This window comes from Manduca sexta, chromosome 20, assembly GCF_014839805.1.
Source record: "Manduca sexta isolate Smith_Timp_Sample1 chromosome 20, JHU_Msex_v1.0, whole genome shotgun sequence".
Taxonomy (NCBI): domain Eukaryota; kingdom Metazoa; phylum Arthropoda; class Insecta; order Lepidoptera; family Sphingidae; genus Manduca; species Manduca sexta.
In genome coordinates, this window is record NC_051134.1 from 6,200,139 (window position 1) to 6,217,237 (window position 17,099).

Here is a 17,099-nt window from a genome sequence, read left to right on the forward strand (position 1 = left end):
TTTCCCGGTGACAAAAACAACAATTTATTGTAAACTAATAGTTAATACTTTAAAATTTAAGTCAAGTAACTCAACTCTTAAAACTAACGCTAGAATTAACGGAATCTAACTTTTCAATTGAATTATAAACTTACACAGGTTGCTCATAAAAAAAATTGCTCTAGGATACATCCCGTCTACTACACACAGGTTGATCAAATTCATATCAATGAATTCCAATGCTCATTTTATGATGGTATCATGTATTCAATCCGGCATAACCGACCGATCGTCAGCGTCGTGGCCGTGTGAACGAACCTTTTTTGCCCCATAACGCATAAATCCACATTGCAAACCGACGCTTTTGATTTATAGCCCACAGCTTACATATTGAAACTTTTTATAGATTCTAGGTCAATGTTAAGATAACGCCTTTGAGCGTTAGATATTGAGAGCGTTTTTAAATCAGTCCATTTTTTCGTATTACGCACGTACATCTTCCATTTATATTTTATTATGAAAGATATTGGTTTTTGAGAGCGGCGAAGATAGGTTAATAGAACGATAGATAGAGATAGAGGGGGTAATAGGATTAATCCTAGAGCATGGACTGCCAGGTTAGGTGTCTACTAAATTGGTAATGGTAGCATAACGTCTCGATAACAGAAGCCTTGGGCGTACCCATGTGCGTACCAATATTTCCATCATCAAGATAAACGTACGTACGATACATATGATACCAATTTGTGAACGCAACCAGCGCGCGCGGTCGCGCCGGCGTTGACGGAATGTAAAAAAATGATAAAAAAAAATCGCGACATCCAGTACACGAATCACTGTAAAGAGACCACTAACCCTAGTGCTAGACGACACACTACCCCAGCAACCAAGCAACCCACCAGAAATACCATAAGAACGCTCTGTTAAATCCAACAAAAGCCCGGAATCAATAAAATACCTTAATCCTAATGTTCGAATTGATCTCGAAAATAAAACTTCTCCACTTCCGCGATAGAAGACAGCAATTGGGACAGCTTATTGAATTCATATTAACGACATAGACCGACAAAATTGTAATCATCTCAGGCCTTCAATACACAATTCCAATTACACGGCTTACATCACTGTATCACGTTGCATGACTTGGTAACGATTTTTTTTGGAAAGCACAACAAACGCGCGATCGCATAGCTTCAATAATAGCCCGGAACGAGTTTTTATGTAGCTAAGAAAGTTGGCAAACGCAAAATTAGGCTTTGGTTACAGGTTACTCGACTTTAAAAACAGAATGAGAGGATAAAGCTAATAGATAAATACTACGCCTGCTATAAACGATAAAAAGGATCCTATTTTTTGGATTACAAAATAATGTATAGCACTCTCCAATCTCAAACTTCAATTCTTAATTCTTAATCTTATATCTTCAGGCAAAATAAGTTATTTATAAGCCATAAACCGTTAGCACTCTCCAATCGCAAACTTCAATCCTTAATTCTTAATCTTATATGTATCTTCAGTCAAAATAAGTCATTTATAAGCATGCCAAAAACCCCTCTTATTGGTCCAAATTCACGTTGGATCGAAAAAAAGGCGATTGAGATAGTTTATCTTAAACGGGGACAAGAGATTAAAATTGTCATTATTATCATATCTTTTGATCACAACACAAGAGGATTAAAACTATGAACGTTTTCAAACCGATGATGATTACCTATCAACAGGTCTATCCCTTACAATGTCTCAATAAAAGGGTCTTTTATGTCGTCGATGTCGTTTAATTTTAATGCTCGTGATTGGTCGAGAGCCCAATGCGTAAGTCACGTGTTAGTCTCTCAACCAATCACAATAAAACGAAACGCAATCGTGTCGTGTTTTTTACCACATTCTAACCACACTGCAAGTTTTCTTCTGAACAATGAATGGAATAACTAAAAAATATGTATAATTAAAGCGTTGAAAACTTCTCCCCTGTTTTTACAGTCATTTTTTCAGGCGCAACCTTCGGATACAGCCTTGCAGGTTTAGATATTACTCACCGTTGCCAAGTTAAGATCGTATCTTTACCGTTAAATCTATTTTTACTGGAGATGTCACAGATACGTAATAGATAAGAGATTTGTAAATTGAGGACCGTAGAATCGACCTCGTACAACAGATAAGGAGTGAATGGTCGCTAGTTTGATTATCACGAAAGTGTATTTTTATATCTGAATAATTTTTTTCTAGATTTAAAGTATTAATTCATTTGTTTGTACTATTTCTGAATAGTGGTACCTATTTCATAGTTAAATCTAAAATTTTCTTCTACTTCCTATCTCTACATATCATAAAATAAAGTCCTCCGCCGCGTCTCTTCGTCTATCTGAACGCGATAAACTCAAAAACTACCGTACGGATGATGAGAAAATTTTGTATGGAAATAGTTTGTAACCCTAGGAAGAGCATGGGGTACTTTTAAGAAAATATATATAGCGGGACATTCATCTCCGAAAAAGGCTTTCACGCGGGCGAAACCGCGAGAAAACGTTAGTTAATTATAATTAGACATGACTGCCTTGTCTTGTAAGTATCATAAACTGTAAACTGATATTTGAAAATCTCGGTGTGGGGTTCAAAACTCGGCCTCTCATTTTAAATTTCATTCATCACCCACGTCCCTAATGCGACGCTAGGTAATAAATGTGTAGATTAACTCCATATAACAATAATTTAATCTTGACTAATTAGAATTTTAATAACTCACTGTACTGCCTCTTTCTTACGCCAGACAAATGCGAGTAAAAGGGACAAAACATTTTTTAATTAAAATAGTTTATTAGCTATGCAATGTTTATAACACAATCTAACACTTAATCTTAAGCGATTCACAATTTTATTACAACTTTCTCATATCAATCTCGAGTTAATCAAATCCCGCTTTCACTAAATAGTCATCGCATAGTAAATGTAGTGATAATTACAATGGTTTCCTGCACGTAAATCAGACGGCATTGGGCCGCGAAAGTGGCGTAGGTGTGGCGTGGGACATCTGCGTGTGGGAGACAAGGACTTTTGGGAAGGCCACCACGGTTAATGCAACCGATTCTGATCTTGCGAAGGTTGCCAGCTTTGAGCTATATGCTGGCCTTCATGGCGCAGCCAAGGGGATCGGTCTCCCACCATCTAAACCAGAAATAAATATTTGGGGGTGCAAACATTTTTTTTGCGGGCATTAAATGCAGCTAATTCAATTGCCCAACATGCTACAAAGCCGAAGGTAAAGATTTTGTGATCTTTTTGAAAGAGAAGGTAAACGAGCAAATAGTAGATATGACAATAATTGTTTTCACTGCCGTATTTATTTAAAAAGTTTTTTTTATTAGATATAGTGACGATCCCAAAGAAGTAATATGAATCGGGAAAGCGAATTAGTTTGGAGCACAATCACAAATCATACCAAACCAAGACGAAGTTTCGACAACCTTTGTATCCGTATCTTAATTAGGTGCAATGAACCATCCTATTAGGCTGTTTACATAATCCCAACGCACCTACAGATGATGTCACCGGTCGTGGACCTGCGGAATGTCGTGTGCCAAATTATTGCCGATGTTTGCTACGCGCCACGGACGGCTTGAACACGTGAAATGTTCGGAACAGCTTAGTTGGAAAGAAAAATAATGCAACAAAGTCGACAAACATAGAGTAGAATAGATTTTAACTTCATTCGACTATAACGAGTAAAAATTATAAAACATATACATAATAGACAATTGATGGCGAAATAATAAGTCAGGTGTTTCTTTCTGACTTTCTTTTCCGGATTACCATCACTTAGGTATCTAGTGAAAGGCTGGTAGGTAATAGCTAGGTTAGAGTCTATTTATCCTCACTAGTGAGGACCGCAACGCGTCGTCGTCCTTGACATTATTTTATTAAAATAGAAGTACTCCTCTTACCTCCCAGCCCGAGCTGGCTTTTTGAACTTAAGTTTTGCTTTGCTTTTTTAATTCTGCCTCTAACACTAAATGGGTGTAAATGTGTAGTTATAACAAAAAACTTAATTATAATAATTATTATCATGTATCTTGACCTGTTATGAATGGAGCAATGTTCATCTACATAACTAATCAATTATTTATTTTTATTTTTTGAATGCTTTCTGTAGTAGGTTCCTTAATCTTATATGCGATAGTCTGTTTAGGTATTACAGCATTGCCTACTTCTGCCCTCAAGCACTATTGCGTTCCGATTTGAAGGTCATTGTAGTCAGTGTAACTACTGGGCAATTAGGAACCTTTTAGATGATTATAAAATTACCGCAGTCTCGGTGCTATTACTGGAGTGAGTGGTGGAAAAGAGGAGGCAGTAGTGAAATAGATTAAGTATATCATTAGTAAGGTACAGTGTTCTCAAATTTAATATCAACCGCATTGTTATCATAATGAATAAATAAGGAGCTATTTACTTTGAGCTTTATTGTTCTTAAAATAAATAGAATTTTACGATAATTAACGTTTTTTTCTACATAATCAGTACTTTAGTTCACAATCTTAAATAGAATATAAAATTACAGTTACAAACTAATAAAATTAAAAAAATAATGAAGTCGCTATTTTAACATGTATTATTACTAATTCTAACGTTGATTTTCTTACATCTATAAAAATATCAACAGTACATACGAAAATAGACATCAAAACCGATAACACCAACGTTACACCTTACGAAAACTGTAACACTTTCGACAATTACAGACTACGGAAACATATACACGAACATGTTTACAACGGGCCGTACGAAGTTTACTTTTGTGTTTACGTTACGTACACCTGTTGCCTACGGTTCTACGTTTTGTTACGTCAGCTGTGCGACCTTGATCCGCTGAAGTATTGAAAGTGTCAGTGCCACAGTGACAAAAAACTGGAGCTGTTTGGAGTTAGTGGGCCGCTGTTCGGATCACGGATCGAATGATAATGCCGCCCGCGTATTCGGGCAAACGTGATTTGAAAATGGTTTAGCTTGCTTTAGTATCCAACTGTAGGTCAAAAAGTAAGTATAGATTCCATCTAAATTGTCATCGAATCATTCAAGATGTCATTGAATCAGTTCGAAGAAGACAATTGTTCACAAATTGCAGAGTCATCTGACGTTTTGTTATCGTTATAGGTGCATAAGCTAGTTCTTCAATATTGAAATTTGGATTATTGTCTCATTCATCTTATATTATATTTTTGATACCCTTTAGAGCGTTTGCTTCTTAGTTCTTGAAATTATTATTTACAGTATTTTAAATTTCGTTTATAGAATTTTCGTTTAACACAGTAAAATCCGTATCCAACCTAAACAGTATTTTTACGTGTATTTTTAAAACCGTTTACATACATCTATAAATACTTGCTATACAAGATATATAATAGTGTAGTTCAATTATCGAACATGCTAGTCATTATTAATATTTACTTGACCAAAGATTATCATGAACAAGCAAACCTGCGTCGTAGAATTATCACAAACAAACAAACTACGGCACGATTGTCTCAATCGGTAAATGTTAAAATGTCCTTAAGAAAGAAATAACGTTAGGGCAAGAAATTGTGTTTTAATGTTATCAACAAGAGACACACAAAATTATAATTTGCTTTTAAGAAACTTTTTTCTTAACAAATGGTTTGAACAAAGACATTCAACTGTAGGGTTTGGACTTTGAAGCAATCCACACCCAGGTAAATATGATCAGGTCTCTGACCAAAAGTTAATAAAACAAATCCAAAGCCCCCATCCAAAATAAGAAACACACGCGAAACCCACCAGGTGAAATTACCGTGTGTTTAGAACATTTGCAGTCGCCCGACGCAACGGGGTCGTAGAAAGCCCATCTTGACAAAACAAATTGACCGTGTACGCGACGATTTGCATTACAAACAACGCAAAAATAAAACCAATACACCGGACACTTTCGACACAAAATTATTTGGGACGGATCCAAATGTACTGGCAGACGTGTAAGTGATTGTAATGAAATCGAAACGAGACTACATCGCTGGCATTTCGCAGACGGCGCCCGTAATCCCGTCTAATTATTGCCACGGGCTACTTGGAATGTATTGGTCACAATTCCTTTGATTTTATACTAATATTAAATTTGCTCTTTTAACTAGTCAACATCTTTTGAATTTAAAGCTCACTGCGCATAGAAAATTTGGTTTATATCTTTTTATTTAATTTATTTGTGAGTGAAGACAGCTTAGTGTTTTTAAATAGCTAAGCTTTATTGTTCGGCGTCCTAACAATGTGTGCCAGTCGATCCTGGCTTGCAGAATTTCGTGGCGGGTGGAACTTTCGATACTCAATTCATATATCGAAGGGTTTGCATAGCAATTGACTAATAGTCACGTCAGAACATACCTGCGTAAACAAGTTTTAGGATTGAGACCGCTTGTGGGCATATTTTCCTAACGTGGGATGTGTTTCGACATCGCGGCGCCATAGGAAATGTTGACAGAGTGGGCAATGTCGGTGAATATTTCTGATTTCTTTCCGATTTCCTCTAAATTACGTGGGCTGTCCTCATGTGGGTTTTGTTTCCTAATATTATTAACAATTTCAAAAACTATGTCAATAGCTACACGAATATCAACAGTCAATCATTTGAGCTTGAAGTTACTTCACTCTTTAAACTTACTATCACCTCTTAGTCTGAGGGACATCTGCAATGACTAGAGATTAACTGGAAGCGCACCATAAAGTTTAACAATCGCTGTTTTAAGCGACCACCTTTTATTGTTTTGCCATGAATGCAACAAACTTCGTCAACGTGATTCATATTGTTATTCCTTTTGATTATCCCAAGGCATATTAATTTATTTAGGAGTGTACTGATGGTGTAACCATAATAATTAAAATCGATAAAAACATTTTTACTGCAACTAAAGTAACACAGGGCCAATAACCGCCCTTCAGCCTACGTAGTGTAATTATAGCATTCCGTACTTTCCACCCCGCTTTGCGTACGATGACTCACAAGGCTAACCCATTCATAATTGCAGATCTTATCACTTGATTAACTAACTTGTGCATTCCCTTAAAATTATAGAACGACACAAAAGCAAATAATAGCTTACCAAATATCATATTTCGAGTTAAAAAAAAAATGCATCAAAGAACAAAGACTAAATAAGGAATTAGGACAGACTTGTTTCTTTGTGCAGTGAATTAGTAATTTAAATATATGGTATATTTGCATTCTCTATAACGACAACTGTGATAATTAGGAACTACGTAAACTTATCAATTTAAGCCTTTGTTGTAAAGTACCGACTAACCAACATTTTCAATGAACAATCCCAATAGGGGACCGGACTCATTTTTGTTCTTTATTATTATCAAATATTTACGTTATATAAATTATAACACAGAAAGAATTATTTAAATCCGGTAAAAAATCAACAAGTTATAAGTCTTTCAATTTCGATAGAAGGGGTAAGTAACAAGAAACAGAAAAGAGGCACATTAACCACGTGTGACGTCATCGGGCATTACGACGCGTGCGAAAGAAAGAGATGAAGCGAAATCCCACTTCGCGTCCACTTCGGCACATAGTAATATTTGAAATATGAATTACTGGCTCATTTTTTAACCAATTTCAATGCAGTTTTCGCAGGAGGGTTTCTTTTTCGTATTATTAACCATTACATATAAAATAATGTGCAAAATCAAACACAGGACGGTCCCCTATTGCTTTTTTCGTTATATCAAATCTGGACGAACCGGTACTAAGGTTTTTTGACATGCTTACAAATGAGCTATTTTGATTGGTACCCTCGGAATCGGATTGAAGATTGATATTGGGATCATTTATTAAAAACGGATGTTAGTCTGGTGCGACAAAACGATTTGTGCAGGCGAGTACAATTTAACACTATATTGATCTTAGACGAATACAATACTAGACTATATAACAACTATATAACAAGTTAAGTTTTTCCAAAAGGCGTTGCAATAGCGAGTGTCGACGTACAAACGGTACAGTCGCTACTTGATAAAAAGAGCTACGGATGTCGCGCATTCGCAGTATTTCTCTGCAGTTCCCACACGACTTACACACGGCAATGTCTGTGATTTAACTATCAAAAGATACAATAATAAACTCTAACAGCACCAAAATAGAATACAAATTACGAATAATTGCGAATTGATATAGCAAAAGGGCGACCTCCAGACAAAAGGAATGCAGTAATCGCTTGGAATGTAATTAATTATTGTTTTCTGGAAACAATAGAAGACATGCATGAGAATGATATGCCTAGAGAAGAATTAGGGATATTTAATTATTCTAATATCAAAGTATATTTACTAATATTAAATCAATGGATGGTGTAACTAGTTTAAGGCCAAGAATTTGTATAATACGCCTTGCAAAGGACGCAGTTGTAAAAACATTATTCAAGTTCGATGACCCAGTCACCGAGGAGGAAAAATAAAATAAATAAGGACTAACACTGTCCTGAAACACTGAGATACAAGTGTTGTGAATCTTTGGTGCCATACTTTCCAGATTTCTATTACGTTAATAGAAATATTTGACGATGTACTTCTCAATTTGAATTTTAGATCTATGACCGGTAACATGTGTTAAATCTAGTTGTGTGCAATTTGTTAGATCATTAATTCATTAAGGATTGAAAGACATTTGTTGTCATAAAATCTATTTAATTTACGGAGATACGTTGACCCTCACATTTAAGATTAATAGATTCCACTATGCGAACAATTAGAAATGACTCAAACATTTCCCAAAAACGTGGTCGCAACGCAAAAGCGTTACATGAAAAAGAATATATTGAGCCAAGTGACGCAACACACGTCACGAATATGCACGAAAGTAGGCAAACACCTCCAGACGTTAACGGAGTTTATAAAAAAAAATGTAAAGCTCGGGTGTTTCACAAGTTCACCCAAATAATTCCACCTCACGTAGCGCGGTGCGGTTAACTCTAATGAATGTTAAAAATGCACCCGCAGCGGTTCCAGAAGTTTCACTTTTGAATTTTAAGCAAATTTAATAAAGTACGAATTTACTTTATCGTTATTGAGTTTTGTTACTTGGTACACGAAACAACTGTTACTTCAACTCAGGGAAAAAGAAACCCGCTGTTAAAATTGAGAAGCAAAATCCTATCTCAGAAAAAAAAAAGTATCTTTGATTGCACGTATTAATTACATTATTACGGTCCATAAATATTATAGTTTATGCCAACTTAACTTCTCCTAAATTCAAGTTTAAACCACAACATATTGATTGAATATTATGTCGCCAAATCCTCAGAACAATATACCACGGGTTCTTGAACCCTAAAAAATTTGTACCACTATAATTTTTTTTTGACCAACTCTCCGCTATCTCATTCGCAAATTGCCAAATTAAAGCGATACCTTAACGCTGGGCGACGCAGAAAAAACGTAACAACATATCAGGTGAAAGTTTTACCACGACATTGGCCCGACAAAACTGATGATAATGAACCCAAGAGATTGCGTTAACGGTCCGCAAACTTGTTTGTACGAAGATTGAAATGGGTGAAAGAGTTCACGTGGAGGTCAAAAACTACACCTTATCGATCATACATAATGGCTAACTAGATACGTTATAATTATAAGCTTAGCAATTTCTTGTTATAAATGTGATTAATTTTATGAGGTTCGCTGTTAATTATACAGCGATATATAAAGATTTGTAGTAAAATGGGTCCGGTATAAATTTCATGATACGTTTTGGATTTTTGAATTTTGTAAGAGTTATTCTTTGTAATAATTAGCAATGTCATGAGCAAAGGTAATATATGGTCAGAAAATCTGGATAACTACCCAAGAGTTCTCCAAGACACAAAAATTTGAACATACGTAAAATTTAGTAACCATTATTATAGAATCCCCCGAAGAAAAGTATGTTGGTAAGGTTAATATATTTTTGCCACAATATAGACAATGACAAAAAAAAGAATTATATTCATATACTTTAGATGACGATATTTTGTTGGTCGCATAACTTAATGATAATACATATTATTATTAGTATGTATTATTATTGTTATTAGCTCATGTTTAGAGTCGATAAATAGATTAAATTTCTATGTCCTAGACAGACTACTTTGTTACGTTTCTTAAAGTCTCAAGTAAAACTACAACATTCGAGAACAGGAAAGAAAAAAATGAGAATATACAAAAATATTTTAATAAAGTTTGAAAATTTCAATTAATTCCTGATCCCTTGACATAATATGAAATACAATAAAATCGTAGTTCTACGATTACAACTTACAACTCGCTCACCCCTTTGGAGAAATAAGCATGATTGTGCAACTTTAAGAATACCGATAACTGACGTCATCTACGCACAAAATCATTTTTTTTTTGCAACAACAATCACGAATTTCTCTCGCACGAGTACCATTACGACACAACGTAGCGGTTTTGCTTTAGATTGCCAATTTTGAGCGTATTGTGCGGCGCTGAAGCTCGCAGTTTTTGCTCAGATTCCATTCGAATGGAAAAAAAAACTCCATTGCGACTTTAATGAAAGAAACTACGTTTTAATCGAAGTCGTATGAAACTAGTTGTGATATAGTGATGTTAATGGCTCTTGTCTGTTGGTAAATATGTTTAGAATAATGAGAAGAAATCGGTGATTTGGTGGTGTGGTTTGAGGAAATAAACCTCTTGAGATAGGCGGCTTATAAAGAGAGACACGTTTGACACTTTTTTAGGTTTGTTCGACAACTAACTATTTCCAGGGAATATGTAGTGGGAGGAAGTGAAGTAAACATTTAAAAGTAACAAAACCAACCACTGAATTAAGTCGAAAAAAAAAACTTTTTATACGTGTTTCGTACGACGTGCTCCGATCTTTCTGGTGTAAACTAAACGTAAATAACTTTTATATTCAAAGTAATAAAGTTTAATATTCTTTCAATTATAATTTAGCAAAACTAGCGAACTTCACACATTCAAGTACAATATGAATACATTTATCTAAACTCGTTGCTCGACCCTATAAATAAACTGCATGACATGTAAACAAATGAAATTGATACTATGCGGTTTGTGCGATTAAATGTTATGGACTGCGTAATGGACGTTATGCTTTGCTTATTAGACTTTGTTTCATCTGCAAATAGCATCAAATCAAGTTTAGTACGTCTGTTGTACGCGAATCCGTCTGGGGTTACTCAGGTGTATTTATTTCTATCGATAACTTTTTTTTCTTTGTAGGCAAACGAGCGAGCGGTCCGCCTGATGGTAAGCAGCATCAACCGCCCAAGGACTAATGGACCAGAGGCATAGCCAAGCCGTTGCCTCTTTTCAAGCCTCGTTTAAGGAAGGACAATGATAACTCTCGGGGAACACCGATGCAGGGAATTAATTCCAAAGCTTGCTGCAAATAAGTTGTGTTTCTGTAGTTTTAAGGATTTTGAAACCAAAGTTATTGGACATTTTGAGATTTACCATCTTGCAATGCACCCACAAACTATAATGGCGTGCAGTCTATTATGAGATATTGTTACATGAACAATTGTGGGAGTCGCCTTCAGCTGAGCGACAAACACCTCCTGACATTATTATATGAAAAGAGTCTTCAAATACGGCATTTCATAATACACAGAAACTAAATGCGGTAAATTTACAACTGTCCTAAAGTAATATACAATGTGACGTCACCAGCGGAGATTTATATAGACTAAAACGTTTATGACGTTGATGAGGAGTAGTTTATTTGATTTGCTGGCAACCGTCCCATACCTGCGGGAACTCATTGTATTTACATATGAACCTAACTGTGCATACACAATAGAATAAATAGGCGCTATTACTTCTTTTATTGACGAAACAAGGAGGTTGCTCGTCTGATGTAATACTAAAGTTTTTAATTAAATTTACTTTCAATGCACTGATAGTTTCAGTAATTTATATGAAAATCAATAGATTACTTCTTTATTTTTATGACTTTTTCGTGGAAGAATATATTGTCACTCCACCACCTATGCTCCCTTGAACACATGGAGAGTTATTCCGTATAACATAACTGTAAGGCATAAGTATTTTCAGTGTCCACAACAGCAACAAGGCCCACTACCTGGACCGTAAGCCATCCATCTCAGGATAAAAAATATTTGAACTAACTTCAAAAGTACACAACTCACTGGCATTTAGCTACATTAATTTTACAAAAACATATTAGCAGCATATATTCACTAATGTAAAAGTTATCAAAGGTTTATGTACACTGTTCAATTTACTTCATTCAATTTCCTAATGTTACATATCACAATTATAAAATATATGTTTCATTAAAATGTTACACCACTAGAATATGCACAAAAAGGCATTACAATGATTTCATTCATTGCTTAATGTAATAGATTAAATATTACCCCTAACTCCTCTGCACATTTGTAAGAGGGATTATGACTACATCTTTCAGGTTAATACATTTGAGTTCAACATATAAAAAAAGGCATGAAAATTTTCAGGTATAATAGTTGGTAAATAACTCGGACACACTACTGTATGGTGGGAAACTTTGCTTGTACATAAGTGTAGCTTTACTTCTGAACGCAGACAGTACTATGCTTAATTTGTTTGCAGACTACTATATGCCAATTTTCCTACACATACCTAAAAATGTATATTCGAAATTAATAAAAATTTATTCACAAGACCACAAACACTAAATACCCTATACATTAGTCATCATTTAGTTTAAATCCTAACCCGCAAGTCCCATAGACTAGTGTTTTGTAATATAAACATTTGAATGTCCACTGTTACCAGTATCCAGTTTAGGTCAATAGCCCACACTCGGAGTGTTGTGAAATCAGGTTTTTATTAGTAAACGGACAAGACTAGTGGTACATTGTAATTGATTATATGTTTATGCAAATATTATTGAATATTATTTGCAAATGTTAAGATCAATAATGTTATGATTAAAGTAAAGTTTTTGTGTTTAAATAAATTAAAAGGATACATTGCATTATAATATTATTCCTGTTGGTTGTGGTGAGTTTTTATCAATTTGGAGTTTAATATTAAATTACAAGCTATGCTTTAAGATATTATTTTACAGATTTAATTAAGAGCTTCTTATAAAAAATAATTAAATCACTTTATTAAATTTATAAGCATACCAAGATTTCAAACCTACTAAGATACTTCAGTAATAGTGTGCCAATAAATAAGGTCTGTCTGACAAATATTTAATTCACAATTCCAACGTGAAGTGGACAACATAAAAATAGAAGAGTTAAAATAACAAAATTATTTCAGCGGAACATTTGTGACAGCGCGACAGTCTCCACCCAATAGTGGCTCAACACCAAGCTATTTATAGTGACTACTTCCCTAGAACCCACTTGTGTCATATTAAGAATCGTTTGGCCTAATTCTATGTTGAAAACGGCATATGTTAGGTCAGTTAACGAGAATAGTGGCTATCACTGAGCGTTTGACTGTCCAATCCAAAATTATCACGCGGCTGCGTCCTATAAATAGCCTTGTGTCTGCCCTGGAAACTGATAACGTTGCAGCACCAGCGTGGAGTGCGACTGAGCCTCCGAGCCGCCGTGCTCAGCTGACGGGGAACGTAAACAATGGTCAGGTGAGGTGCACTGCACCGGGGGCCCAGCGGCCGCGCAACAGGTGCGGCGGCGGCCGCCGTGACCACCGCACCGCTCCCGGCCCGCCAGTAACATGACACGACCGGACTACCCATTTCAAAAGGCCACTTTCACGTCACACCGCTCGGCAAATACATGTAAACACCATCACCTTCCCGACACACGGAATGTACATAAAAACAATAAATACCTTTTCCTTCGCCCGTCCGGCATGTTTTTGCACTGTTTTCGCGATTAACGCACCTTTACTCTCGGCCATTTCAATCACTGTTTCATTACCGAACGTCTTTATTACGATACACTATCAACCTGCAACCGAATTTGGCTGCAGCTACTTACTGTCACACGTCAAAATCCAAATGCGTGCTGTCGCCGTTTAGGACTGCCCAGAGACCAATAAACTAGGACTGCCGCGAATGAAAGATATTTGTCACTCTAGCGCCGCCATTGGACTAATTTCCATCGTCAGTCGTCACATGCAGTGTTTTTGTTATAAACTTATCACTAGATGGCGCTGTTTTTGACAAATATATACCGAACTGGGATTTTCCATTTTCAATATGTAGGTATGGACTTGTAAATACTTAAAATTAATTACAAATTATTTTACAAGAAACTATGATAAACCTTTGAATACAGTATACTCGCTCAAAATCCAAAAGATGCCAATGTTAAGAAGAAAATGTCAAATGTAAAGTCATCTAGGAATAGGGATGGGTCTTTTCCTAGACTAATATATAATATGGGTCTTTCACCTATAATAAATTCTCGCTGTACTATTTTAATGAAATTAAAGTGAGTTTTATAAATTGCTTATCCTATAGCAGGTTACTGACTACTGGTAGGTACAAAATAGGAAATGTAGTTTTACTAAATTTTAAATCATTTTCATTTCATCGACTATTATTCTTATTTGCATTGCCAGCAGTTTACTGTTAAGAGTAGTCTCAATTTTACCCCTTGCCGCCATACATTACAAAAAAAACAAATTTAGTGTATCAAAATGTTAACATTTTTACACCATAAAATTGTAATAACATTGTCCTAAAAAGAAATTTACTGCCAAACTCATTTGATTTTTTTTCCTTTTGCTGTAATAAAAAAATACAATATGGTACGTAAACTTAATAATTGTCATGTTCAATCAAAATATAATTGAAAAACGTACACATTAAATTATTATAATATTTACCAGGTAGTGTGGGTCTCATAATTTTAGATCTAGCTTCATAAAATATAAACATTTATGTAAGTAAGTTGAAAAATTGAAGTGCTGTCAATTGTGAACCCTCATTTTTTGTTCACGCCAACGCAACGTAGACCTCCGTCAAGAGTCCCATAGACTACTTTGGGAATTAATATTTTAGATCGAACTTCGTAGTTTCTGCACGCTTAGATTTTTTTTTTCAATTCCTTCAAATTTCATTATTTTAACAGTTCACCTGTAATTTTTTGGCGCGTTTGAAGCTTTCATCGTTGTATTCTTAATAAAATCTTCAAATACACACTGATATTTTAATAATACTTAACAATAATAAGTATCACTAGTGCTAATATCAATAAATAATAATATGGTTTGATACAACCTCAGAACAAGAACAAGCATAGAAGGAATCTAAATTACTCTCATATACTTATCCTATTTTTTCAAATAGGCCAAAACCGTTGAAAAGAACGAGACAAATATTATGTTGCTAAGGTCGGCTTGCGTACACTTTAAAATGCCGAATTAAAAAGCAAATAAAATGTCAAGTGTTCCAACCAATGATAAAAGAAGTATAGAGGATGGGTGATATGGTCACGTGACATGCGGCACATTTAATGCATAAAATGGTGCCGACTCCGCCCCTTACAATAGTGATATGCTAGTACCGAAAATTTTGTATCGACATCGAAGAATTAAGAGAGACAAACAAGCCCCAAAAAGATCAAATACGAAAGGGGTTAGGAACTACCATAATATAAATATAACAAACCATAATGTAAACAAACAAACTGAAACTGATTTATAAGTAACAATTGTTAAACAAAGCAGTACCTGTTGTGACAAACATCCAGTTGTGTTTGATCTATATTTGTATGTTGCACTATTCTTTGCTAAAAATTTAAGTTACAGATTAAGATATTTATTTAATACATGATAAATGGAATAAGATAGCGTAGCCAGCAATTATTTGGTTGGTTTTATTTTATTTTATTATTATGCTCTTTGATCGAGAAACATAACTATGGTTCAGCAAACTAAAATCAATGACCGTAAAAATGGTGGTTAAGATAATCAATTATAATAATTATTTGCAATAACAACAATATGATTATGTATCTATTTCCGTGCATGCAAAGGTTGCTCGAAACATAAGACCGCCAATTGTAAAAATATATCTTACATTTCATCTTTATGTTGTTTCTTTTATGTTTATCTATTCTTTTATGTAACAATTCTAATTTTATTCACAGCAATATATTAAAGTAATATTACTTTTAGGTGAAGTATAATAATCATTACTATTTTACTTATCGGGAATATTGTTGGAAAACAGTTATCTTTACTCGCGTTAATTAAACGTGTGGTTTATGCATATCTTCTCAAAATGTAAAGAAATATGTATTTGGTGTAGGATTCCAATCACGTCGCTCAATATTCTCAATTCATTTTGCCTTGGTTTTTAAATTTTTGGTTATCTTAAAAAATATTCTAATTTCACTTAGTTTGTCGTTCTGAATAATACAATATTGATGTGTGCTCTAACATTCTTTCAAAGACAAAAACTGTAACTGATAAACGGGCGTCTGTTAAAATATCGATATCAATAATTTCTAAACAAATCCACCCACCCATCCCTAAGCTTGTGTGTAAACAAACATAATGATTTTAATGTGTATAAATCACGCCTAAAAGGGTCCAAAGCTTAACAAACCAGATCCACATATCATTTTAATTGATAAAAACACATCCAAAAAGTAAATATACAAAGATATTTGCTAATTTTCGGTAAAAACAGTTACTAACCTATGAAAAGATATTTCGGGGTCTTTCTTGCGTGAATTCGATTTGCATCCTTTCACACAACACTGAGTCATTTTCGAAACTTAACAAATACACTAATAAACACACTGAACAATTGAGAATATGATTATATTACTTTAAATTCAATATTTATGAAGATTTGTTTACATCGTCTGACACTACATGTACTTGCTGACTGGCCCACATAAAATGGCGTTTCTGCCGCAAGGCGGTCCCAGTGTGTTGAAGTAAACGAAATAGTGCCATATGCGAAGAAAGCAATTATTTTTGTCTTTTTTTGTTGCGTTCCAAATAAGCTTTGAGTAAAAGAGATAGACATATATATTGACAATTCTGCGTCGATTTCCCTAACATAAATATAACTTATTCATATAGCTAACTTTTGAGGCCTGTCCTCTTTATATTTAGTCATTGCCAGATTGGTTCCAACTTGCCAA

At 34.7% G+C, this 17,099-nt stretch overlaps 1 protein-coding gene across 3 annotated transcripts in view; it reads right to left on the reverse strand.

Moving 5' to 3' along the window:
- Positions 1-14,081, reverse strand: part of LOC115443532 (myc box-dependent-interacting protein 1) — a 65,215-nt gene extending 51,134 nt beyond the window's left edge. The window contains exon 1 of one of the 3 annotated variants that reach the window (XM_030168975.2): positions 13,825-14,081. In XM_030168975.2, coding sequence (XP_030024835.1) covers positions 13,825-13,893 — 69 coding nt within the window. In that variant the 5' untranslated portion in view covers positions 13,894-14,081. The remainder of the gene's footprint in view (positions 1-13,824) is intronic. The other 2 variants (XM_030168974.2, XM_030168977.2) reach the window with 2 other exon arrangements.
- Positions 14,082-17,099: the final 3,018 nt, after the last annotated feature.